We start from the raw sequence: 26,877 nt of genomic DNA, 5'->3' as shown, positions 1-26,877 counted from the left end.
ATACCGGTATTAAGTGAATAATGATATCAAACTCCTAGGTTTTCTGAATTGATTGTACGTTAACAAAGCGCGCAGTTCCCGGAAAAAACCCTGCTTCCGACTTGTACAAATTATGTACTCTAACAAGGAAGATCATTGGTCAAGTGAGTAAGACTAACCAATGAAAATCGCTGTACTAAATAGTACAGAAGTTCTCTCGGAAACACTGCAAACCCACGAAAGCGCTCGTCAACACTGCAGGAATATGAAGAACAGTGGGAGACTTGTGGTGCTGATGACAATGTTTTGTACACCTATGATAAGTGCGATACTTATTGAAGGTATTGTTGGAGGTGCTTTTTTTATAGGTGGTTATTTCGGGCCTAAAATTTATTGTCATTTCACTGAATGCTGTAAGAACAAGTGGATTAAGCCCAATATAACGGGTTTACAGTCAGCCCTTCGCAGGCGCGTTTTTGGTCAGCACCTCGTCACTCAGACCGTTCTAAAGGTTCTTGTTGCACATTTAAACAATAAGTCGCCTAAGAAAGCGTTAGCGATTTCTTTCAATGGCTGGACAGGATCAGGAAAGAACTTTGTGAGCAAAATCATTGCCGAACATATCTTCAAGAAGGGATGGGAGAGTAATTATGTTCATCTGATCATGGCTACTCATGAATTCCCTCATCACAACAAAGTAGACGTTTACAAGGAAGAGCTGCGCAATCGAGTGAAATATTCTGTAAGAGAGTGCCCCAGATCGCTGTTTATCTTTGACGAAATGCACAAAATGCCAAAAGGCCTCATAGATGTGCTTAAACCCTACATAGATTACCACCCTCCTGATGAAGGCAAGATCGATTACCGTCAAAGTATCTTCATATTCCTTAGCAATACGGGGGGTGATCTTATCAACAATGCTGTTCTAAAACACTGGAAAGACGGAAAGAAACGAGAAGATATCAAGCTCAAAGATTTGGAAAAAGCTATCAATCTCAAAGAATATTATGACGAGGGTGGATTTTGGCATTCCTCTCTAATTGATAGATCTGTGATAGATCACGTTATTCCATTTTTGCCGATGGAGAGGTCTCACGTTAAAATGTGTGCTAAAGCCGATTTAGAGGAGAAAGGACACCCAGTCACAGATTCCATCCTAAACAGTGTAGCAGGTGAAATGTCATACTTTCCTGAAGATCTAGAGGTCTTTTCTCTGTCTGGCTGTAAGATTATTTCAGGCAAAGTTGACTATGTGATGGGTGAGGAATTTTGAAAACTTTGCCCTTCGGAGATACCAGTTGTTGGGAACAGGTCAGGCTGACTCAATATAAACACAATTTATAGAAACCGGTTTTTGAAGAATTAGCAAAAGCGTGTCACATAAACCTACGGAAGTGACTTTCTAGTTAGAATGAGTCAGCCTTTCAAACTTAGTTTTAGAAATGGGTGGGGTGGGGCAAGTTTAGCAGATGGTGGAGATGGAGGAGTTGGAAGTATATTTAGATATAAAGAAGACAATTATCTGATAGAAAGAATAGATATGTGAAAGAGAACAAGAGAATGATGACCGAATGTAATTTGATTTACTGCCCTCATTCTCATCAGCTTCCCCTCTCCAATAAGCAACCCCCTCTGATTTTTGTTAATAAGTGCTCCCATTCAATAAGCTCTCTCATTCCAATAAGTGCCCCTATACCAATATGCACCCCTCTTCTGGTTTTTCTTACCAAGAAGGATTCAGGGGCAACACCTCCATTTTCCATTTGTATTGATTCTTTTCAATTAGCCAATTAAATGAGCACCCTGTTTTGAAGAAGCACTGCCGTTGGGGGAACCAAAAGAAGAAAAAGTGTCCTGAGCACTAAATAAAATCTTTATGGTAGTTTGGTTTCTAAGCAAAGGTTTAAACTGCTTAAGAGGGTAACAAAAATACTTGGTTGATGAGAGACGTGATGTTAATGAAGAGAAATATAGAAGTTAAGCAACTGAGGAAATCAGGCTGTTCAATCTTACTTGCTCTCTCAGGTTAACAAGGGTGAGGGCTGATAATTAAAATGTCAGCTTTTCTTGAGTTACTGTTAATTCTTCAATTTTTATCATCATCATCATCATCATTTATTAACCACTAAAGATATTATATTTATACAGGTTTTAACAGTATGTTAGGGCAAGGAGACCTCCAAGAAACCACCAAGCTTAGAGGGGAGGCCACCTCAGTTGTCAATATGTTTGTAATTAAGTTGTGGATGTGCGGCTTGGCCAATTTGGACTCATTTCATTAAAAAATCAACCATCTTTCTTTTAAAAGTAAAAATGCTAGTCAAACCAGTGATCAATATTGGGAGAGAATTCCAAATTTTGGGACCTTGGTAGAGTATTGTAAATTGTTTAAGATAAGTACAAAAGTTACATGGTCGATAGAAATTGGCTATTCTTGTTTAATAACTTGCCTATTTGCAAGGAACAAGCTGAGAAGCATCAGGGACAGTAGATGATTGTGATAATAAAACATGGATTTAGCTATTTGCAATGCGTTGACTTGGGAAAATATCCCAATTTAGCAAATATGGGGGCAGTGTCTTCTCAATAGTCTGAGATGGTAATCGCTCGCATCCTATTTAGGTTGGTGCCATGTATGGACAACCAGGTTGAATTACAGTGAGTGATATATGGGTAAATTAAAGCGTAGTACAGAGTAAGCTTATTCTTAGATGATAAATAGTATTTGGCAATATAAACACCTAAGAATTTTGTTTCATTTATTTGTTTCAATGTTTGATTTCCAAAGCATAGGGTAAAAGATTTACCAAGTTTCTTCTGTCTCAATTTTTTATTTTACCGAAATTTTTCAAATATCTCCAAATCTTAAATCAGGCTCAGCTTTTCAACTGTATTTTAAATTGTGCATTTTAATTTGCCCTTTGTGTGAATCAACAGCTAGAGATGACAGGATGTATTGCAAATCTAAGAATGGAAACTGTATTGATACATTTTTAGCTCATTCATGCTGGAAGCAATGAATGAAGTATTGTGGTAAAGCAGATGTTGACGGAAGTTGTCGACCGTGGACGGAAGTTGTATTCCGTAGACGGAAGTTGCATTGTGGACAATAAACGGAAGTAGTTTCACCTGCTACCCCTCCCCACTTAGTGAAAGTCAAAATTAATTTCGATGAAGCTCAGAAACTCACGTGGAAAGAAATAAAATGTTTGTATGGTTTAACAGAAATTATAAACTCGAATCAAATTTCCTAACTTCAAAAGATGCAACTTGAATCGAGAAGCCGAAATATTTACACCTAAGGGGACCCGTAGTGGGTTCATTTCAATACACGCTGTGAATCAGAGGCAGCCCTATTGGTAAACCGCGCATTTGCGTTCGTCTTCAGTTGATATAAAGTAATCATTGCTCTATCATTGGACTTGTCCTCGGGAACTCTTCAACATACAGTCCACATATCAGTCATAGCGGTCAAGATAGTCTCACTAAAATTTTTTTTCGAGCTCCATTATTTCGGTCCAGACTTTGAGGCTCGCTCGAAAAAAAACATCAATACCAATCCGGTCGGTACAAAATGTAGACTAGGTACAAAATGCAGACTGCAGACTGGGTACAAAATGCAAACTGAGAATTTATACTGTTTTTTCGTCTGATACGTGATAACATGTCATCTCACAACTTACGTAGCGTCACATTCATAACACGAATGAGCTGGTTCCAAGAGCCCTTTGATCTTTTTTTTTTCTAGGAACCTAGCACTGTTTTGGCATGTTTCTTCTATGAGGGATCTACCTAAATCTACTAATTTTTCAATGAGGCATGACAGTAATTTGCAAAATTCTTGATTCTGTCACATAAGAGATACTTGTGTCTTGAGTACCTACAGATTACCAACGCTAGGTGTCAGTGCTCAGGGAGATCAGGAGATTTTCATATGTAACCTTATTTAAGTATGAGAGATGTTGATATAGTTTTAGTAGTATTTTTACTACTGGTAGTCTGAAGAACGCTCTTCTGGAAGTATTTCAAATTCATATTGAAAAAGTGTCAAAAATAAATCAGTAATTTTTTGTTTATCTTGAACATGCATTGTCATAAGAAATTTCTTGTGTCACTGATCACTTGCCAAAATTAGTAGGATGAACTCTGTATTTTGTTAAAATTGATATCATTTTTATTTTAGGAATGTAGGGTGAGTTATTTTGTTATCTTGCAAGGGTTATCATAGGGCTAGGACATGGTAGCAAAACAATGTGGCCAAAAAGTATCCTTTTACATCAACATGGTGAAAGAAAGACTTGTTTCCAAGTGAACACCTCATACATGTATAAGGTACTTCATTTCACACCTAGGTGGGAAAGTTATTTCAAATTTTGGGTTATCAAAAAGGCATAAGAGTACCTTTATATGGCTGTGATTATATGAGTCATATATTTGAACTGTGTATAAAGTTGTGAATATGAAATTGATCTTCACAGTAATGAACACCACTAACCCTGCTTAAAACATTTTAACTTGGGAAACTTTATAAAAGAAGATTTTTTATAGAAGGGGCTGCTTATTGAGAGCTTAGGTAGGGAGTGTATAGTATTGTATAGCAATTAATTTTTGTGACTTTGGGTTGATGGCTAGGAAACAGAACCTAATTCAATATCCCTTAATTTAATTTTCCATAAAACGTGCTGGCTAAAGGGAAAAAAAGCCTTTTAACCTTTCTTTCCAATTGATCAACATTTTCCAGAAGGTGCTGTAATAAATTATGAAGGACACATCTTCAAATCAGTAAAAGATATTAACCAGCACTTATTTATAGACAAGTGCTTCTGGACATTCATAAAATTTGTGAAAAAATGAGAAAGGGAGTCTTAGACGACACTAAACTACAGAATGATAATTTAATTGACAGTGAGTTTAAATAGATATATTTCCCATTTAAATAGAATTTTTCAAAGTTTTCCTCTCTCATTGTAAACTTTTTCAGTTTATGATATTTTTAAATACAAATCTGCAACATCATATTAATTTTTGGGCAATATATGCTTACAATCAACCCTACTTTAAAAATTTTGCTGTGTCAGTAAATTAGTGAAAGTAAGTAGTTCACATTGTTTCTTAACCTGCTAAAGATAAGTCAAATGTTCATTGTGTGGTTACTGATATTTATTCTGTATTGTAAATGTATTTTCTTTCTTCGATGAACTCTGTTGGATAACGTTCCATTCAAGGAATTGTCTTATATGAATTTTTTTGACAGGAATATATTTGGATCATTTTATACTGGTACAAACAACTTTCTTTAGTTGAATTCAATATCCTGGCTAACCATACAGACAAAATAAAAGGCTAAATACACAAATCTTAAATACAGATATACCAGTAGTTAGAGTTATCAAACACTTGCAGAGAGTGAAACTCTCATCAGAGGGTTTGGTATTCCAGAAGTCTTCAGTGTCTGGCAGTCAATGGATACAGGACCTGACATAAATTATGAAACCCTGGTCAGAAAACATGAATGCTGAATATCACTTATCTATGAAAAATCTTAACAGAAAATAACCATTCAGATAGTTAGATGCACTAAGAGTTAAAAAAAAGTCACCCAGGATTAATAGAAGAACAACTTAGCTCTGTTGGGAAATAAAATGGTTGTGCCTAAAACCAAGCTTGTGTCCAAAATCGGTCACTATCTGACATTGGACATTACTGTTTAAAATCAAACACCACCTTCTAAAATTGGACACTAGTGTGTAAGATCGACTAGTAGTGCCCTAAATTAGATGAATCGTACACCAGGACAGCAGTGACTGAAATCAGATGTGTGTGTAGATTGAACACTAGTATCTTAATTGAATATTACTGTCTAAATTAGACACTAATATCTCAAATTGGACATTAATGCCGAAAATCTGCCACCAATGTCAACAATTGAATCCTAGTATCTACATGGAACACTAGTGTCTTAAATCAAGCACTAATCTCCACAGTATCCCAAAAAGTTTTAGACCCAAAAGTGTTCCCTTATTGACATCAAGTTGTTGTGAACACTTAGCAGTTTCCCTGGGTTTGAAGGTGAATGGCACAATCTCAATCAAATTTGACAAGTCTTTTGGACTACCTTTAGTTTGCCAGCCTAAAATTAACATGTGTATGAAAGCTCTAGCTTTGACTTACAGACAAAAACGTTAATTAAGATGTTAAATTGCATGCATTGTTGACTATCTATTACATTCTGTGAATAGTCAATAGTTCTCATTTTGTGACATTCTACAGAAACAAACCAAAGTAGCCTGGAAAGTCCATATTTTCCATCATGAAAAGGAAGCAATCAGTTGTTACCTATTTGACCTCAGCATACAAATTATACTCCTTTCACACTCCAGATCTAAATTATAATTCTCCTGCCTGAAAATCTTACATTTTTTATTGGCTTCTCCTGAAAATTAAGTGCTCAATCAAGACAACATCCCCTGGTTGACTAAGCTCTAAATTTGCTACATTCTGTTAAATCCTGAGTCTGACAGAGTAATAGTAATTCACTAACTCATCCTACCAATCCCTGCTAACAGTTAGTTGATTCAGAGCAGAAGTCCCTTGCTGAACCACTACTTTCACCATTCATAAGAACCACGGTATAAGCAACGCGGACCAGGAGAGCAGCAACTTCACCCACATCATCCTTTGCCCAAACATCACCTGAAAGATATTTCTTTACACTTTCCTCTGCTTGTTTAGGAGACAGAGATGAGTTGGGCTCTACTGGCATATGTACCGTAAAAATAATGGCCAAGTGCTTATAGGGTGCATTTTGATCATCACAATAAGAGTGAAAAAGATGTGGTGAGGGTGGCGGAAGAAGCTCAAGGTGATGGATGAGCACTACCCTGTGAAGAGCCTCAATTTTTTTCTTCAGGAAATTGTCCATTCTTATTTTAGTCTTTTCTGGAGGATTTACTTTCTCTTCTTCACCACAAAATCTAGCCAAAGTATCTTTATGTCTTGGATCCAGCATCTTTGCTAGTTTAATGGCCAGGCAATCCACGTATTCATGTGCTGCTGGAGGTGCAGCCAGTAAGAACACCAGTGGTTGTAAGGGATCCTTACTCTGTAGATAAGCCAATCCGCGACTTCTTAAAATCTTCCAGAACCGGTGGGTCTGATTAGCGAATGGGGTCTGTAAATTTTCAAGCCCATTTCTAAAGACTCTCACCAGGTCAAAGTCGGCCTTTATTTCGTTCTTAGGACGAGCAAAGTAGATAGCTGCACCAATACATAGAATTACACCAGTAAATAGAATGGTGTGTACGAGTGTATTACGTTTCTGCGTTTTTTTACCTTCCTCTGTGTCCTTCTTACGTTCGTTTGCACCTTTACCATCGTCACCTTCAGCTCTACTTTTCTCAGCAGAGGTTTCAAAAGTTTCCCCTTCTCCCACAGGTTTATCTCCATCCTCTTCAGAAGACATCGTCTTGGCAAAAAATATTAAGTGAATGATGATCTAAAACTATCAGGTTCTAAGAATTTTTTGTGCGTTAACAAAGCCTGCGATTCTCGGAAAAAGAGCCCTTGGTAACGACTTGTATAAATTATTTACTTTAAGAAGGAAGGTCATTGGTCAATAGATTGAGACTAACCAATGAAAGTTGCTGTACTAAATAACACGGAAGTTTTCGAGAAAACCTAAAAGGACATTAAAGCGCACGTCACTACTGCAGAAATATGGAGAACAAGGGGAGACTTGCGCTGCTCATGACAATTTGTTGAACACTACTTAGATTACTACCCTCCTGATGTCGGCAGGATCGATTACCGGCAAAGTATCTTCATATTCCTTGGTCACCTTATAAACAATTGCAATGCTGTTTTAAACCACTGGAAACACAAAAAGAAACGAGAGGATATCAATCTCCGTGAATTTAATAATTAGGGTGAATTTTGGCATTCCTCTTTAATTGATAAAAATCTCATTGATTACTTTAATCCATTTATGCCGATGGAGAGGTCTCTTTGTTTCAGTATCTCAACCATTATGTTCACCTGAGAGCAAAGTTCCCTCAAACAAATGATTTTTTCCTAAAATTTTGTGATGATTGCCTGGATGGTCGTTCAGGCCAAGAAGGATTCAGGGCCAGCACCTCCATTTTCCATTGACTGATTCTTTCCAAGTAACCATCAAAGCTTTATTTCACACTCATTTTGTGATTTCTGTAAAGAGGAAATGGGCACCCTGTTTTAGATACGCACCCTCCCTTGGGGAACCAAACAAAAATAAGTGCCCTAGGAGCTAAATGGAATATTAATGGAAGTTTAGTTTGTAAAGAAAGTTTTATACTGCTTTAGAGAGTAACAGCAATACTTGGTTGACAAGAGACATGAAATTAATGAAGAGAAATTAAGAACTTAAGCAATTGAGTTAATTAGGAATTTCAATCTTGCTTGCTCTCTTAGCAGCTGATCAATAAGGGTGAGGGTTGATACTTGAAATGTCAGCTTTTCTGGAGTTACTGAAGGAGCTGATTGATTTAACTCTTTCTAATTAGGAGATTATATTATGCCAAATATCTCCAAGTCCCAAATCAGGCTCTCCTGTGCCATGTTGTTTCTGATCAAAATAAAAGTTTTGCTGAAAGTAATGATTAAAAGGCAGGAAAGGAGACATTCTTGCCTTAACTTTTGACTTGTATTTCAAAATTTTGCACCTTAATTAGTCACCTTCGGTGAATCAACAGTAAGAAATGACAAGATGTACTGCAAATGTAAGAATGGGAACTGTATTGGCATATTTCCTTTCTTTTTCTAGAAACCTAACACGGTCATAGCATGTTTGTTTTAAGAGAGATCTACTTGGATCTACTAATCTTTCATTGAGACATGACAGTCATTTGCAAAATTCTTGATTCTGTCGCACAAGAGATAGCTGTGTCTTGGGTCCCTGGAGATTGCCCATGCTAGGTACCAGTGCTTGATAGTGAGATCAGTAGACTTTCTTGTGTAACTTCATTTGAGTATGAAAGATGTTGATATAGTGTTAGTAGTATTCCTGCTACAGGTAGTCTAAAGAACCCTCTTCTGGTGGCATTTTGAATCGTTATGTCAAAAGTGTAAAAAAAGACATCAGTGTTTTCGTTTTTCTTGAACAAGCGTTGTCTTAGAAATTTCTTGTGTCACTGATCACTATCTAAAATTTATAGGATAAATTTTACACTTTGTTAAAATTGATATCATTATAATAAAAAGGAATTTTGGATGTGTTATGTTTGTTTGTTCTCTTTCAAGTGTTATCTCATATCTGAAAAAGTAAACACATTTGCTTACACCTGTACTGAAAACCCAAGTTCAGGTCGATTTCATTTTCTTCAAAGCTGGATATTCCAAAATGAACTTGGTCTCTGTCCAACATCACTAAAACTTCATCTCTATGGGGGGGGGGGGGGATATATATATGGATACAACACGGGAAAAACAAAGCTGACTTTCCATGAAGAAGATAAATGTATAGTCATTTTTATATCAACATGGTGACAGAAGGACTCATTGTCTAGTGAATACCTCATACATGTACGAGGTACTTTATTTCACACTGAGGAGAGAAAGTTTATTTAAATTTTGGGTTATCAAAAGTGTGAAAGTAACTTTATGCCACCTTGGGTATTACTTTGATCTAGAGTATTTACAAAATATAACCATTAATTATTTTGTATTTGACCACTGTTGTTGCCTGTAGTTAACCTGTCATACAGCATGTGAGTAATTATCATCAGTTCTTTCATTCTTCATGGGTTAACGGTTACTCAGACCTAGTCTGCCAATTGGCTCCAATTTTACTTTGTGAGGGAGGGGAGGGAAGGGGGGATTGATATTTGTATCAATGCTCTTAACTAACCTTGCTTAAAAACACTTTAACTTAGAAAGCTTTATTTAAGATTTTTTTTGGGAAGGGGGCTGCCTATTGAGAGCCTGGGTAGAGAGTGCATACACTGTACTACTGTATAGCAATTAATTTCTGTGACATTTAGGTTGATGTCTGGGAAAAAGAACCTAATTCAACAGCCCTTAATTTAATTTTCCATAAAACATGCTGGGCAAAAGAAAATAGAAAAAAGCCTTTTAAACCTCATCAGTAAAAGATCTTAACCAGTACTTATTTAAAGACAATTGCCACTGGACATACATAAAATTTGTGACAATTTTGAAAGGGAGTCCTAAAGGTAACATTAAACTGGAAATATTAATTTCATTAAGCACAGGTTTAAATACACGCATTTCCTATTTGAATAAGATTTTTTCAAATTTTTCTCACTTGTTTGAAACTTGTTCAGTTTATGACATTTTCAAAATACAAATCTGCCACATTTTATCTATTTTTAAACAATATATGTGCACAAACATCCCTAAACTTTAAAATTTTGCTCTGTCAGAAAATTACAGTGAAAGTAAGTAGTTCACATTGTTACTCACAAGCTTAGGTAAATCAAATGTTTATTTTGTGGTTACTTAACTTTCTGGTTGTGGTTACTTGACTTGTATTATAAATATATTTTATTTCTTCAATGACCTCAGTTGGATTACATTCCATTGAAAGATGTCTTAAATTAAGTTTTAGAAATGACTATTTTTAATTATTTGGGCTGAATTTTATACTGGTACAGACAACTTTTTTTGGCTGAATTCAATATCCTGGCTAACCATAGAGACAAAATAACAGGCTAAACACACTGATCTTAAATAATGATAGTATAGTTAGAGTTATTAATACAGTTAGAGTTATTAAAGGCTTGCAGAGAATAAAACTCTCATCAAAGAGATTTGCAGTCCACAAGTCTTCAGTGTTTGACATGAATAATGGGGGACCTTACATAAATTATGAAACCCTGGTTAGAAAATGTGAATGCTGAATATCACTTACCTATGAATAATGCTAACCGAAAATAACCATTCAGGTTAAGAGTTGAAAAAAAAGGTGCTTTACTTAATTTTGTACCCAAGAAGTGTTCTTAAAATTACCTGTCAACTGTTTCATCCTCGTTGAATGTCTTCCTCCTCATCCTTGAGGTCTTGTTTTTCTTCTTCATTACCCTTTTCTCCCCCATAAAACAACACAGGACCTCCATCATAAATATCATGCAAGAATTTTCATGCTTCTTGTGACACTGCCCATAATCAAAGAAACATTTTGAGGGTGCAATGAGAATATTGTTTTCTTTAAATACTAAAACTATGAACCCAGTTCATGGACAGGATTAGCTTGCAAGTCTGTAGGGCAACCAACCAAGAAAACAAAACGTCTGAGGTTTGAATCTGCACCCAGGATTGAAAAATTATATTTTCCAACCTTGCAAAAGATCTTCAAAATACTTCTTCATCAAAGTAATTTTTTGACCGTGATCGTAGTTTGTCGGTACAAATTCCACACTTGTACTTAGACATTTAAACTCGGCCAGATGTTTTTCCATATGCTAAGGATGACATTTGACAAGTGCAAAATATAATATCGCACAATTGTGGAGAACACATATTGATAATATTTTCTTTATTTAATCAAGTCCGACTCTAATATTGATCAATCCCAGTTCCCCTCCCTTCAAGGGATCTATTGTTGATGAAGAAAAAAGGTAAAACATACTTAACATTGAATTGCAAACGGACATCAGCCAAAGAATGTCAAATATACGAAAGAGCTGGATGACTATACAACTTATCTCGGAAAAAAAAAGTTTGTAAAAATCAGTGGAAAACTTCAAGTTACAATTATTCATGGGGAAAGTATAAATTAACTTAAGGCCTAACTCACTACTCCTAGAAGCTCCTGAACCAAACTTTAACTTTAAAAGATAAAATAAACTGATTTTAAACCATGATACCATCTGGGAGCTCACTATAAAAAAAAAGGGAAAAAATTATATTGGGTATAAAATTGAGTTTGATCACAAGCTATTGCAATAACGTTCATATTTTTCCCCATGAAACTAGCGTCAACAATTGAAAACACTAGAAACTTGTGTCCAAAATCAGACTCTTCTGTCTAAAATAAAAAAATAATAATAATTAATAATAAAACAAACAATAATAAAACAAACAATAATAAAACAAACAATAATAAAACAAACAATAATAAAACAAACAATAATAAAACAAACAATAATAAAACAAACAATAATAAAACAAACAATAATAAAACACTAGAACACTTGTGTCCAAAATCAGACTCTTCTGTCTAAAATAAAACACAACTGTCCATAAACAGACATCAGTGTCTAAAATCAGACACAAGCATCTAAAATGGGGGACCAGTGTCCAAAATAAGAAACATTTCCGAAGTCAGACATATGTTTTCCAAATTTGATACTTCTGATCAAAATCGGACCCTAGTGTCCGAGTTCATGCGCAAGAGCATCAGCTAAAGAATGTCAAAAACAGGAAAAAGCTGAATGACTACCAGCATACAACTGACTTATTAAAAACTGGCCTAATGGTCAATGGAGAATTACCAGAAACAATTACTTAAGGGAGGGTGTAAATAAAGGCTGAACTCAACACTCCAAAAAGTTTCCTTATAATGTTACCTGATTCGAAATCATCATAATACCTGAGGACTCTTAAAAAAAATGGCTATTGAGCTGGACTCTAATAAAAATGGCTGTTGAACTGGGCTCTGATAGAAATGGCTATTGAGCTCTGCTCTAATAAACATGGCCATTGAACTGTAGTGGAAATGAGGGTGTTTGCGAATAGTGAAAAAAAAAATCAAGGCATGCATTCCATTACTAAAAACTTAAAGACAGATCCGAGAGACAAATTTGCTTTTGTGAAGTACAGCACATCATTCCATTAAAGGTCAGGATAATATTTAACTGCCAGATAAGTAATTATTATCTTTACCTTTAAGCCCTAAAACTAAACCTAGTACAGAAAGCTAGGTCACCCACCAACATGTTGTTAAAATGTTCTCAAACGAAAATTAGTATCCCAAAAGTACGAATGGTTAGACCCAAAAATGTTCCCTTGAACACATCAAGTTGTTGTGAACACTTAGCAGTTTCACTGGGTTTGAAGGAAGGTGAATGGTACAATCTTAACCAAATATATTAACTCTTTTGGACTATCTTTAGTTTGCCACACAGCCCAACATTTACATGTTAATGCAAGGTCTAGCTTTGGCCAACAAATAAAAATACAAATTAAGTTGTTTAATTGTGAGCCATTCACTGTATTCTGTGAATAGTCATTAGTTCTAGTTTCGTGACATTCTACAGAAAACAAACCAAAGTAGCCAAGCAAGTCCATATTTCACATTATGAAAAGTAAACAATCAACTGTTACATATTTGACCTCAGCTTACAAATTATACTCCTTTCACACTCTTGATCTAAATTCTGATTCCCCTGCCCGAAAACCTTACATTTTTTTCTCGGCTACTCCCCAGGAGAATTAAGTGCACAATCAAGACAACATCCCCTGGTTGACTAAACTCTAAATTTGCTACATTCTGTTAAATCCTACATGTCTGACAGAGTAACGATGATTCACTAACTCATCCTGCCAATCACTGCTAACAGTTAGTGGATTAAGAACAAAAGTCTCTTGCTGAACCACTAGTTTCACCATTCATGAGCAACACGGTGTCAGCAATGCGGACCAGGAGAGCAGCAATTGCATCCTTATCATCCTTTGCCCAAACATCACCTGAAAGATATTTCTCCACACTTCCCTCCGCTTCTTTAGGAGACAGAGATGGGCTGGTCTCTACTGGCATATGTACAGTAAAAATAAAGGCCAGTTCTTTATATGGTGCATTTTGATCATCACAATAAGAGTGAAACAGAAGTTGTGAGGGTGGCGGGAGAAGCTCAAGGTGATGGATGATCACTACCTTGTGAAGAGCCTCAATTTCTTTCTTCAGCAAATTGTCCATCGTCATTTTGGTCTGTTCTGGAGGATTTGCTTTCTCTTCTTCACCATGAATTCTGGCCAGAGTTTCTTTAGGTCTTGGATCCAGCAGTAGTGCTAGTTTAATTGCCAGGCAATCCACCCATTCATGTGCTGCCGGAGGTGCAGCCAGTAAGAACACCAGTGGTTGTGAGGGATCCTTACTCCGTAGATGAGCCAGTCTGCGATTTTCTAAAATCTTCCAGAACCGGTCGGTCTGATTAGTGAATGACAACTGTAACTCTTTAAGCCCATTCCCGAAGACACTCTCCAGGTCTACGTCGCTCCTAAAAGTACCAAAGTAGATAGCTGCAATCGCAACTGCAACGACGAGGAAAATTCCCACAAGGGACTTCATGTAACGAAGCAAGGTGTTGATAAATGTTTCTGGCTGTCCCTCAGTATCTAATCGTTGCTTATCGGACTCTTCTTGCGGAGAGCTGTCAGCAGCCTGATCGCTTTCGCCACCTTCTGGGTTAGGGTTAAAAAGATATTTCCACACATACTGTGCTTTTTTTATAAGTTTATGAGCAAGTGTGTCTTCCCCTCCAGAATTCACTCCGCAAATTGATTGCTGAGGGGATGAATTACTTTCATTGGTTTCGTAATCTCCCCCCACCTTTGCATCTTGGGCACCGTCAACAGCTTCACTTTCCTTAGCAGTGGTTGCAGAAGGGTCCTCTATTCCCTTATCTGAAGGCATCGTCTCAGCAAAAATATTTAGTGAATGATGATCTCTACCTCTCAGACTCTAAGAATTGTTTGTGCGTTAACATGACGCGCAGTTCCCGGAAAAGGGGCCCCTGGTAGCGACTTGAATACATTACCTACTCTAATAAGGAAGGGTATTGGTCAGTTGATTAAGACTAACCAATGAAAATTGCTGTACTAGATAACGAGGAAGTTTTCCAGAAAACCTGCAAGCAAACAAAGCGGGCGGTTCCTAGAAAAAGGGCCCTCCGTAACGACTTGTATACATTACTTACCCTAACAAGGAAGGTCATTGGTCAACTGATTGAGACTAACCAATGAAAATTGCTGTACTAAACAACACGGAAGTTTTCTAGAAAACTTACAAGTAAACAAAGCGTGCGGTTCCCGTAAAAAGGGCCCCTGGTGGCGTCTTGATTACATTATTTTCTCTAACAAGGAAGGTCATTGGCCAATCGATTGAGACTAACCAATGAAAAATGCTGTACAAAATAACACGGAAGTTTTCTAGAAAACCTGCAAGCAAACAAAGCGCTCAGTTCCCGGAAAAAGGGCCCCTGGTAGCGTCTTGTTTACATTATTTACTCTAACAAGGAAGGTCATTGGTCAATCGATTAAGACTAACCAATAACCATTGCTGTACTAAATAACGCACAACTTTTTTTCAGAAAACCTGCAGGCAAACTTAAGGGCTCGTCACTTCTGCAGAAAATATGGCGAACAAGGGGAGAGTTGTGCTGCTGATGACAATTTTGTGTGTCCCTATGATGAGCGCGGTACTTATTGAAGGTTTAGTTGGAGGTGGCGCTCTCCTTTTCGGCAGCTTTTTGGCGCCTAAAATTTATTGTCATTTCACCGAATGCTGTAGGAACAAGTGGATTAAACCCAACATAACGGGTTTACAGTCAGCCCTTCGGAGGCGTGTTTTTGGTCAACACTTGGTGACCGAAACTGTTTTCAAGGCTCTTGTTGGACATTTGAACAATGAGTCGCCTAACAAAGCGTTGGCGATTTCCTTCAACGGTTGGACTGGATCAGGAAAGAACTTTGTGAGCAAAATCATTGCCGAACATATCTTCAAGAAGGGATTGGAGAGTGATTATGTTCATCTAATCATAGCAACCCATGAATTCCCTCATCAGTCCTTAGTAGAGGGTTACAAGCGAGAGCTGCGCAATCGAGTGAAATATTCTGTGTCAAAGTGCCCCAGATCGCTGTTTATCTTCGACGAAATGGACAAAATGCCGATAGGCCTCATAAATGTGCTTAAACCCTTCTTAGATCACTACCCCCCTGATGAAGGCAAGATCGATTACCGTCAAAGTATCTTCATATTCCTCAGCAATACGGGAGGTCATCTTATCAACAATGCTGTTCTAAAACACTGGAAAGACGGAAAGAAACGAGAAGACATCAAGATCAAAGAGATGGACAAAGTCATCAATCTCGGTGAATTTAATAACAAGGGTGGATTTTGGCATTCCACTCTAATTGATAAAAATCTGATAGATTACTTTATTCCATTTATGCCGATGGAGAGATCTCACGTTAAAATGTGTGCTAAAGCCGATTTAGAGAAGAAAGGACACCCAGTTACAGATTCCATCCTAAACAGAGTAGCAGATGAATTTTTTTATTTTCCAGAAGACCTGAAGGTCTTTTCTCTGTCTGGTTGTAAGAAAGTTTCAAGCAAAGTTGACTATGTGATGGGGTGAGGAATTTTGAAAACTGTGCACTTGGGACATGGTAGGCAACAAGTTAGGCTGACATAATTTGTTGACAATTAATAGAGACTGGTTTTTGAGGAAATAGTTAAAGCTTATCATGTAGAATTATGGCTCTGACTTTCCAGTCAGCCTCTGAAACTTAGTTTTAGAAATGGGTGAGGTGGGGTAAGTGTAGCAGAGGATGGAGATGGAGGAGTTGGAAGTAAGTTTTAGATACAAAGAAGGCAATTATTTGATAGAGAAAATTGATATCTGGGAGAGAACAAGAGAGTGAAGACCTATTGTAATTTGATTTACTGCCATTGTTCTAATTTGCGCCCCCTCTCCAATAAGCATCCCCCTGAATTTTGTTTTGGTTAATAAGCGCCCCTATTCAATAATGTTTCTTATTCCAATGGGTGCCCCTATACCAATAAGTGCTTCTCTTCTGTTTCAGTGATAGCACTGCAGAGAACATGTACACCCAGATCAACAATGGGTCACTTTTCTTTAATTGGCTATGTAGAGCCTCATTATAAAAGCAGTGGCCCTTTGTTTCAGTATCTCAACTATCATGTTCATCTGAGTGCACAGTTTCAAACAAATTATTATCTCCTAAAATTTTGTGATGATTGCTTGGCTGGTCATTCTGGCCGAAGAGGATTTGGGGACAACACCTCCACTTTCCTTTCATATTGATTCTTTTCAAGTAACCATCAAAGCTTTATTCCCACATTTTGCGATTTCTGAAAAAAGGAAACAGGCACCCTGTTTTAAATAAGTACCTTCCACTGGGGAACCAAAAGTAATTAAGTGCCTTGGGTACCCGATCACATCTTGACAGTAGTTTAGTTTCTAAAGAAAGTTTTATACAGCCTTAGAGAGTAACAAAAATACTTGGTTGATGAGAGACATGAAATTAATGACGAGAATTTTAGAACTTAAGCAACTGAGGAAATCAGGCATTTTAACCTTACTTGCTCTATCAGATCAACAAGTGTGAGGGCTGATACTTAGGATGTCAGCTTTTCTTGAGTTACTTTAGCAGCTGACTGATTTAACTCTTTTAATTTTGAGATTATATTATGTCAAAATCCCAAATCAGGCTCTCCTGTTGCATGTTGTTTCTTATCAAAATGAAAGTTCTATTGAAAGAAATTATTAAAAGGCAGTAAGGGAGACATTTTGGCTAGGCTTTTCACCTGCATTTTAAAATTGTGCACTTTCATTTGCCATCCTCTGTGAATCAACAATACGAAATGACAAGATGTACTGCAAATCTAAGAATGGGTATGGTATTGGTACATTTTCTTTCTTTTTCTAGCAACCTAGTACTGTCTTGGCATTTTTCCTTTAAGAGAGATCTACTTGGATCTACTTGGATCTACTAATCTCAAATTGAAACATGACAGTCATTTAGAATTCTCTATTCTGGCATACAAGAGATACTTGTGTCTTAAGTCCTACAGACTACCCATGTTAGGTACCAGTACTTAATGAGATCAGTAACCTTTCTTATGTTACTGCATTTGAGTACCAAAGATGTTGACATAGTGTTAGTAGTATTCTTACTACAGGTATTCTGAAGAACCCTCTTCTGACAGTATTTTAAATCCATATTTTAAAAGTATCAAAAATGAATCGGTTTGTTGTTTTTCTTGGACGTGCATTGTCTTAAAAATTTCTTGTTACTGATCACTTGCTAAAATTAATAGGATAAATGTTACATTTTGTTAAAATTGATATCATAATTATTTTAGGAGTGTAGGGTGTGTTATTTCATTCTTTTGCAAGGGTTATCTTATGGCAGGGACATGGTAGCAAAACAACATAGCTGAAGAATCAACACATCGCTTACACCTGTACCTGACACAACACAGTAAAAACAAAGCTGACTTTCCATGAAGAGAAATTTAGTGACACATTTGTACCAACTTGGTGTCAGAAGGACTTGTCTGCCAGTGAATACCTTGTACATGTATAAGGTACTATATTTCACACCCAGGAGAGAAATTGAAAGTTAGGGCTATCAAAAAGGTGTACTAGTACCTTTTGTCACCTTGGGTAATACTTTGATCTAGATTATTCACAAAATAAACATTAATCATTTTGTATTTAACATTTGTTGTTGTCTGCAGTTAACCTGTCACACAGTATATGAGTGATCATCACCAGTTCTCTTATTCTTTGTAATTAAACGATTAATCTGACCTAGTTTGTCAACTGGCTCGAATTTTTCTTTGTGAGGATGGGGAGGGAATGGGGAATTTATATTTGGTACCAATGTTCTCAACTAACCTTGCTTAAAACATTTTATCTTGGGAAGCTTTATTTGGGAAAATGTTATTTGGAAGGGAGCTGCCTATTGAGGGCCTGAGTAGGGAGTGCAGAGTATAGCAATTTATTACTGTGACTTTTGGGTTGATAGCCAGGAAACAGAACCAAATTCAATATCCCTTAATCAAATTATCCACAAAACATGCTGGGCAAAAGGAAATAGAAAAATAAAGCCTTTTAAACCATGCTTTGCAATTGCTCAATATTTTCCAGAAGGTGCTTGAATGAACATGAAGGAAACATCTTCATATCAGTAAAAGATCTAAGCCAGTACTTATTGAAAAAGAAATGCTTCTGGACATTCATAAAATTTGTGAAAAATGTGAAAGAGCATCTTAAAGGTGATGTTAATCCACGAATGATAATTTAATTAAGAGTGAGTTTAAATACATGTATTTCCTATTAGAATAAAATTTTCCAAATTTCCCTAACTTGTTAAAAACTTTTTCAGCTTGACATTTCCAAATCTGAATCTGCCACATTAAATCTATTTTTTGGCAATATATGCGCACAATCACCCCTAAACTTTAAAATTTTGCTTTGTCAGAAAATTACAGTGGAAATAAGTAGTTTACATTGTTCCTCACAAGCTAAAGATAACTCAAATGTTTATTGTGTTTTTAATGAACTTTCTTTGTGTTGTAAATGTAGTGTCTTTCTTTGATGAACTCTGTTGGAATACGTCCCATTCAAGGATTTCTTAGATTAATTTTTCAGCTGAATTCTATACTGGTACAAAAAACTTGGCTGAATGCAATATCTTGGCCGATCATGGGGACAAAATAACAGGATAAGTACACTAACCTTATATACAGAATACAGCTAGAGTTATTAAAGGCTTGCAGCGAATAAAACTTTGGCAGTTAATGCATACAGAATCCGTGACATGAATTATTAAATCCTGGTTAGAAACCATGAATGCCGAATATCACTTACCTATGAATAATCTGAACAGAAAATAACCATTCAGGTGCATTAAGAGTTGAAAAAAGAGGCACCCAGGCCAAACAGAAGAACAACTTAGCTCTGCTGCCAAATAAATGGTTACCTAAAACCAAGCTAGGTCTGCTCAATTTTGTACTCAAGAAATGTTCTTAGAATTACCTATCAACTGTTTCATTCTTATTGAATGTCTTCCTCTTCATCCTGGAGTTTTTGGTTTTCTTCTTCATTATCCTTTTCTCCCTCATAAAATAACACAGGACTTCCATCATAAATGTCATGCAAAAATGTCCATGTCTCTTGTGACAGCTGCCCATAGTCAGAGTTATAAAGTTTGATTACGAACTATTGAAGTGATAATCAGGTTTTTTTCCATGACACCTGCATCAAAAATTGAAAACACTAGTGTCTAAAAGAAGATGCAAGTGTCTGAAATCCCATACTACTGTAACACTGAAGACACTCATGTCTAAAATACTACACAACTGTCCATAAACAGACAGTAGAGTCTAAAATCAGACACAAGCATCTTAAATCAGACACCAGTGTCCAGAATAAGAAACCTATTCCCAAAGTTAAACACAGGTCTTCAAAATTAAATACTTCTCATCAAAATCATACTCTAGTGTCCAAAATCATGCACAAGAAAACCAGCTAAAGAAAGTCAAAAACAGGAAAAAGCTGAATGACTACCAGCATGCAACTGACTTGTCAAAACTGGCTTAAGAGTCAGTGTAGAACTCCTAGAAACAATTACATGGGGGAAGGTGTTAATAAAGGCTAAACTCAACACTCCAAAAATGTTCCTGAACAATCTGATGATAATACCTGAGGGCTCTAATAAACATGGCAATTGAGCTGTAGTGGAAATGAGGGTGGTTGCAAATAATAATAATAATAATAATAAAAATCAATGCATGCCATCCATTATCAAAATTTATAAGACAGATCTAAGAGACAAGTTTGCTTTTGTGAAGTACAGCACATCATTCCAAAGGTCAGGATAATATTTAACTACCAGATAAGCAATTATTATCTTTAACTTTAAGCCCTAAAACTAAACCTAGTACAGAAAACTAGGTCACCTTCAAACTTCTTGTTCAAATTTTCTCAAAATAAAATAAATATCCCAAATCACAAATTTTTTGACCCAAAAATGTTCCCTTGAACACATTAAGTTGTTGAGAATACTTAACACTTTCAGTGGGTTTGAAGGAAGATGAATGGCATAATTTTAATCAAATTTGACAAGCATTTTGGACTACATTTAGTTTGCCACACAGCCTAACATTTACATGTAAATGTGAGGTTTTGCTTTGACCAACAGATAAAAATGCAAATTAAGTTGTAGAATTGCATGCATTGTAAACCATCCACTGTATTCTGTGAATAGTCAATAGTTCTTGTTGTATGACATTCTAGAGAAAACAAATCAAAGTAACCAGGCAAGTTCATATTTTCCATTATGAAAAGGAAGCAATCAACTGTGACATATTTTACCTCAGCTTACAAATAATAGTCCCTTTACACTTTTGATCCAAATTCGAATTCTCCTGCCTGAAACCTCATATTTTTTGTTGGCTACTCCCCAGGAGAATTAAGTACACAATCAAGTAAACATCCCCTGGTTGACTTAACTCTAAATTTTCTACATTCTGTTAAATCCTACATGTCTGACAGAGTAACAATGATTCACTAGCTCACGCTGCCAATCACTCCAAACAATTGGTGGATTAAGAACAGACGGCCCTTGCTGAACCACTAGTTTCGCTATTCATGAGCACCACGGTGTCAGCAATGTGGACCAGGGGATCAGCAACGGCATTCTTATCATCCTTTACCCAAACATCACTATAAAAGATATTTCTTTACACTTCCCTCTGCTTCCTTAGGAGACAGAGATGGGCTTGGCTCTACTGGCATATGTTAAGTAAAAATAAAGGCCAAGTTCTTATACTCTCTCCAGGTCAAAGTCAGCCTTCGCAAGACGCAAGTGATCCCGAGAAATGTTTCATAAATTCCGCAAATCGTAAAATTTCATCCCCAAAATCCGCTAAATGACAGTCAGATAAATAAAGTTCACTTACCTTCGTTTTTCTGTTTTGTCTCGAGCGATTTTGCGGGGTTCTGGGACGGTTAGTTCCCCACTTTGCACTGATGCCACTCCAAAGGCCAAGGAAAAACACAAGGCGTGCAACTTCCAGAACTGTCTGGGCCGAAAGCCCCCAAAACTTCGTCAAATTTCTTCCGCTTCCAAATGGCGCTTACCTCCCAGCTTCGGGTACGCTAAAAGTCGATTAACGTGTGGGAGCCAAGCCAAAAATCATGGGGCGCTGTCCTGGTGTACCGGTACACGGGGGAATTCCTATTGTTTTCATATCCATACATGGAGTTTTGACGCAGTTCCTTAATGTTTCGTTCCTTTGTGTACCGGTACACGAGGACACAACCAAAATCAGTGCAATTGCCCGCCTCTAACCACCTCAAAAGCCAGCGACACATGATGTGGACCGAAGAAATCACCACGCAAATCACTTCAAAATAGGTAAAATGTACGAAGCTCTCACTGCGATGGTATGTAACCAATTACTCTGAGAGTTTGCACACATATTTTAAAATCCTTTGGTAATGTCCGACGCAAGTATCAGTCAGACGGCTTGTCAATCAACAGGCTAATAAACGACTGAGTTTTTAGACTTTTCGATTCATCCAAATATTTGACAACTTTGAGGTCAAATATCTCCCCTTGCCAGAAAGCTACAACACTAATCTTGATTCCCCTTTATAATCCATCATTTCATCTGTGAAAACCATCAAAAAAATCTTCGTATCGTCTTGGATGCCTTTTAAAATCTGCTACTGTAACAAGTTTCTCTAAACTACACTTGTCACGCAATTCTTGCTCTAGGCGGTCACTTGACCAAATAAACCTACATTTTTTAGCTCTTTATACAAGATGATTGATCAATAAAGCTAAAAAATTTGAAAAACTTTTGAGATTTTTTGTAGGAAAGGAAAATTTTTACGTTTGAAGAGATGCATGTAGGCGAAAAATCGATGGGAAAATCGTAGCGTTTCTTTCTTCTGTCGTTTATTACTCTGGAGATTTGCTAAAATCAGCAAATATGGCTTTTGTGCGGCCATTTACATTCATTAGTCTATAATTTGATTGTTTATTATCATCTCACATTTTAGGAGATTTTAAAGTCACACACTACGTGTTGGTTGACATTATTAAAAGTTCCAGTGTGCTACAACTTTGGCTTTTACAGACGAGAAATTCTGCACTCTCGCTTGAGAGCAAATATCAATAGCTCTATGAAACTAAAAACTGTGCTACTATCCCGAAAATTAAATTAAAATAGAGTTGTCGTTGTCACTTACCGCCATCGAACATTTCCATGCAGAGCTTCGCCAAGCCAACATCTTTTGCGTGACCCGAAGACTTTCCGTAGGAATTATTCAAGCGCGTTGTTCATGCTGTCTACTAGATAACAATTTCAGAATAATCTGCAGATCTCTATGATTATTTGCTTGCTTCGATCGTAAAATATCTGCATTTTTTTTCAAGCATTCTATTACTACATATAAATCTACATCTCTCTAAATCGAGTGTTGCCGGCGTTTAATTGCGTGACTTGTAAAATTTATTGATGAGCCAGCAGTATTTTGACTAGTGGGCTTCCTGTGCACTTATAAACGAGATAATGATGTTTGGAATTATTTCAGAACTTATTTCCAGGATAACCTGGTCCCTTTCTTTGTTATATTCGGTGTATTTACCGCTACATTTATGCTGGATTCTCGAAAGGAGACTCGATCGTTAGCAAGCGCCGGATCCAAGATTTCAGGGCTCAGGTCACTTTCAATTGAGCAAGGCTTAAAGCAACGAAAAGGCTCAGTTTCTTTGATACATTTCTTTAATCCTGTATAAAAACTCTAAGAATGGGATGCTGTTAATTTTATCGTGAATTAATATTCATCAATAAACTTGATTCATGATGAAGTTTATCAAAATGAAATATCACGAAGCTTACCTTCTGTATTATTCAGTGTTATTTGTTGTCATTATTGTCGTCTTTATCGTGATAAAAAGTGTTCGACGAATTGAAGTCAGAGATAAAAAAATTTGAGAATAGCTCGGGTTTGCATTTTGTTATGTCTTAAATTTTTTATCAGCGCCAGTGAAAACTAAGACAAGAAAGTCATGCTCCCGCTACAAAAGAAAATGACAATCAATTTTTCTTTCGGCACGGCTCTCTAAGTCTCAGTATTAATCTGATTCAGTCTTGAACGACTTTATTCGTTAAGAAAAAAATTTAAATTGAACAAAAAAAGAAAACAGGAACGAAGTCTTATTGTTAAGTCTAACCGTTTTGTTGGTGACTAGTTTGAGTTTATTTCATTCTTTCATGGTTAAACAGGAACTCATCGTAAACAACTCCATCGTTCGGTCGCTTGGTTTCTACATGGTTTCGCCATAACTCCTGATAACTCCGTTCAAAATGCATTGCAACTCTAAAAAGGTGGTGCTCAAAAGAGATGTACTGTCAAGGAATATTCAGTAAACAAAGAGAAAAACGACGACGATTTCAATTCCAGATTCTTCTTCACAAAACCATGAAGAAAAACGAGTAGTGCTGACCGAAAATTCAAAGGTGATGGTGATCTTAAAAGAGCCGAGGTTAGGGTATTCAAGAGCAAATATGACGTTGACGGTTCGTTGCAACGACTGCTAATAAGTCACTTCTGAGACACAACGGGGCGACGCTCTCGACCCAGTTTCTTAACGGTATTTTAGCTGCGCACACCGTTGTCAACTGACGTTCCCGTCCTCTTGCTAAACCACTCTAATATGAGTTCAACTAGCGTATCAAATAACTGATATCACGCGGCCTCAAACCCACAGGGTTGTCTATCTGTGCTGTCTTACAGACCCACGAGCAGGTGTGTTTTCCCCTTTATAACTGTCTCCGCCAATTACTTTCCCAATGAGTGTATTACGTTTTTGTACCTTCCTCAGATTTATCTCCAACCTCTTCGGAAGACATCGTTTCAGCAAAAGGATTAAGTGAATAATTATATCAAACTCTCGGGTTCTCAGAGTTGATTGTGCGTTGGCAAAGCGCGTAGGTTTCTGGTAGCAACTTGTATAAATTATGTACTCTAACAAGGAAGGTAATTGGTCAATTGATTGAGACTAACCAATGACAATTGCTGTACTAAATAATACGCACTTACAAGCCCACGAAAGCGCTGCAGAAATGTGACGAACAAGGGGAGACTTGTGCTGCTGATGACAATTTTGTGTGCACCTTTGATTAGCGCGATACCTATTGAAGATATTGTTGGAGGTGCTTTTCTTATAGAATGCTATTTGGGGGGGGGGGGGGAGAGGGCCTAAAATTTATTGTCATTTCACTGAATACTGTGACAACAAGTGGATTAAACCCGCATAACGGGTTTACGTGGACATTGATAACCGGTTATGAATATAAATCTAGACTACAGCGTGAGCATTCGGAGAGGACTGGCTTCTAGTTTATTCAAGCTTAAGCAATACTATACAGTCATATGAATATGACTTAATCATATGATGATAGTCATAAGACTTTTTAGGAACCAAACAGTTGCCTACAGTTGCAACACGGTTAGGGTATTTAGGTAATACTGGCTACTTTTCCTGGACTATTCGACAGGCATCGCTACAGCGTTTCAAGCAGCTAATATATAGCACCTGTAGGGAATTATTTGCCCACCCACCCACTTCCTAGGCAGTCTAGTGTTTTAGTTTTTCTGTCGCCTTTTTTTTTTTTCCGGTGTCATCATAGTGAGTTTACCCAGTTGATTTCTATTGTATTTCATAGGGTTTTAATTGTATATGACAATATAGATTTTATGTTTGTCAGTAACACTTTGTAAAAAAGACTGCCACAACGCCAAACCTGCGCCTGCGTTACGGTTTACAGTCAGCCCTTCGGACGCGTGTTTTTGGTCAACATTGGTCACAGAGACCATTTTAAAGGCTCTTGTTGGACATTTGAACAACAAGTTGCCTGATAAAGCGTTAGGGATTTCCTTCAACGGCTGGACAGGATCAGGAAAGAACTTTGTGAGCAAAATCATTGCAGAACATATCTTCTAGAAGGGATTGGAGAGTGATTATGTTCATCAGATCGTGGCTATCCATGAATTCCCTCATCAGTCCGAAGTAGAATTTTACAAGCGACAACACGTATCTGAGAGAGAACAAGACATTGAAAACCTACTATAGTTTGATTTACCGCCCTCATTCGTATAAGTGCCCCCTCTCCAATAAGCATCCCTGTCTAATTTGTTTTTGTTAAAAAGCGTGCCATTCAGTAAGCTCTCTCATTCCAATTAGTACCCCTATACTAATAAGCGCCCCTCTTCTGTTTCAGTGATAGCACTGCAGAGTACATGTACAAGGAGATCAACCATAGGTCATCTTTCTTTGACTGCTCATGTAGAGCCTCATTTCAAAACCAGTGGTCTTCATCTCAGTATCTCAACTATTATGTTCTCTTGAGTGCTCAGTTCCTTCAAACAGATGATCTTGTTTTAAAATTTTGTGATGATCACTTGGCTGGTCGTTCTAGCCAAGAAGGATTCATGGACAGCACCTCCATTTTCCATTCGTATTGATTCTTTTCAAGTAACCCTCAAAGCTTTGTTTCACACATTTTACTTTTTCTGAAAAAGGAAATGGGCACCCTGCTTTTAATAGGCACCCTTCCTTGGGGAACCAAAAGTAACTAAGTGCCTTGAACACTGAAACAAATCTTAACCGCAATTTAGTTTCTAAGGAAAGTTTTATACTGCTTTAGAGAGTAAAAGAAATACTTTGTTGACGAGAGACATGAAATTAATGAAGAGAAATTTAGAACTTAAGCAACAGAGGAAATCATGCAGGCATTTCAATCTTATTTGCTCTCTCAGATCAACAAGGGTGAGGACTGGTACTTAGAATGTCAGCTTTTCTTGAGTTACTTTAGCAACCGATCGATCAGTTTAACTCTTTTTAATTGGAGATTGTATAGTGCCAAATATCTCCAAATCCCAAATCAGGCTCTCCTGTACCATGTTGTTTCTGATCAAAATGAAAGTTCTACTGAAAGCAATGATTGAAAGGTAGTGAACGAGACATTCTTGTCATCAGTTTTACCTAAATTTTAAAATTGAACACTTTAATTAATTTGTCATCCTCTGTGAAACGACAGTAAGAAATGACAAGATGTACTGCAAATCTAAGAATGGG

At 37.0% G+C, this 26,877-nt stretch overlaps 4 protein-coding genes across 4 annotated transcripts; 2 read left to right on the top strand and 2 right to left on the bottom strand.

The window, feature by feature from the left end:
- The first annotated feature begins 212 nt into the window (after nucleotides 1-212).
- On the top strand, nucleotides 213-2,709 carry LOC131773498 (torsin-1A-like). Its single transcript, XM_059089463.2, has one exon. It carries the CDS (start codon nucleotides 245-247, stop codon nucleotides 1,250-1,252), a length of 1,008 nt encoding a protein of 335 aa, XP_058945446.2. The 5' UTR covers nucleotides 213-244; the 3' UTR covers nucleotides 1,253-2,709.
- A 2,214-nt stretch (nucleotides 2,710-4,923) lies between these two features.
- LOC131773496 (torsin-1A-interacting protein 2-like) lies at nucleotides 4,924-7,528 on the bottom strand. The gene has a single exon (XM_059089462.2). The coding sequence runs from the start codon at nucleotides 7,439-7,441 to the stop codon at nucleotides 6,539-6,541; it is 903 nt and encodes a 300-aa protein (XP_058945445.2). The 5' UTR covers nucleotides 7,442-7,528; the 3' UTR covers nucleotides 4,924-6,538.
- A 3,985-nt stretch (nucleotides 7,529-11,513) lies between these two features.
- Nucleotides 11,514-15,308, bottom strand: LOC136280423 (torsin-1A-interacting protein 2-like). Its single transcript, XM_066165455.1, has one exon. It carries the CDS (start codon nucleotides 14,603-14,605, stop codon nucleotides 13,541-13,543), a length of 1,065 nt encoding a protein of 354 aa, XP_066021552.1. The 5' UTR covers nucleotides 14,606-15,308; the 3' UTR covers nucleotides 11,514-13,540.
- LOC131773480 (torsin-1A-like) lies at nucleotides 15,226-18,600 on the top strand. Its single transcript, XM_066165456.1, has one exon. The coding sequence runs from the start codon at nucleotides 15,327-15,329 to the stop codon at nucleotides 16,326-16,328; it is 1,002 nt and encodes a 333-aa protein (XP_066021553.1). The 5' UTR covers nucleotides 15,226-15,326; the 3' UTR covers nucleotides 16,329-18,600.
- Nucleotides 18,601-26,877: the final 8,277 nt, after the last annotated feature.

Source organism: Pocillopora verrucosa, chromosome 4 (genome assembly GCF_036669915.1).
Source record: "Pocillopora verrucosa isolate sample1 chromosome 4, ASM3666991v2, whole genome shotgun sequence".
Taxonomy (NCBI): Eukaryota; Metazoa; Cnidaria; class Anthozoa; order Scleractinia; family Pocilloporidae; genus Pocillopora; species Pocillopora verrucosa.
The sequence above is the reverse complement of the archived record's forward strand: the minus strand, read 5'-3'. Positions and strand labels throughout refer to the sequence as shown.

Excerpts from the sequence above, each read along its gene's own strand:
- LOC131773480 (XM_066165456.1), top strand. The coding sequence starts at position 15,327 with ATGGCGAACAAGGGGAGAGTTGTGCTGCTGATGACAATTTTGTGTGTC.
- LOC131773498 (XM_059089463.2), top strand. The coding sequence starts at position 245 with ATGAAGAACAGTGGGAGACTTGTGGTGCTGATGACAATGTTTTGTACA.
- LOC131773496 (XM_059089462.2), bottom strand. The coding sequence starts at position 7,441 with ATGTCTTCTGAAGAGGATGGAGATAAACCTGTGGGAGAAGGGGAAACT.
- LOC136280423 (XM_066165455.1), bottom strand. The coding sequence starts at position 14,605 with ATGCCTTCAGATAAGGGAATAGAGGACCCTTCTGCAACCACTGCTAAG.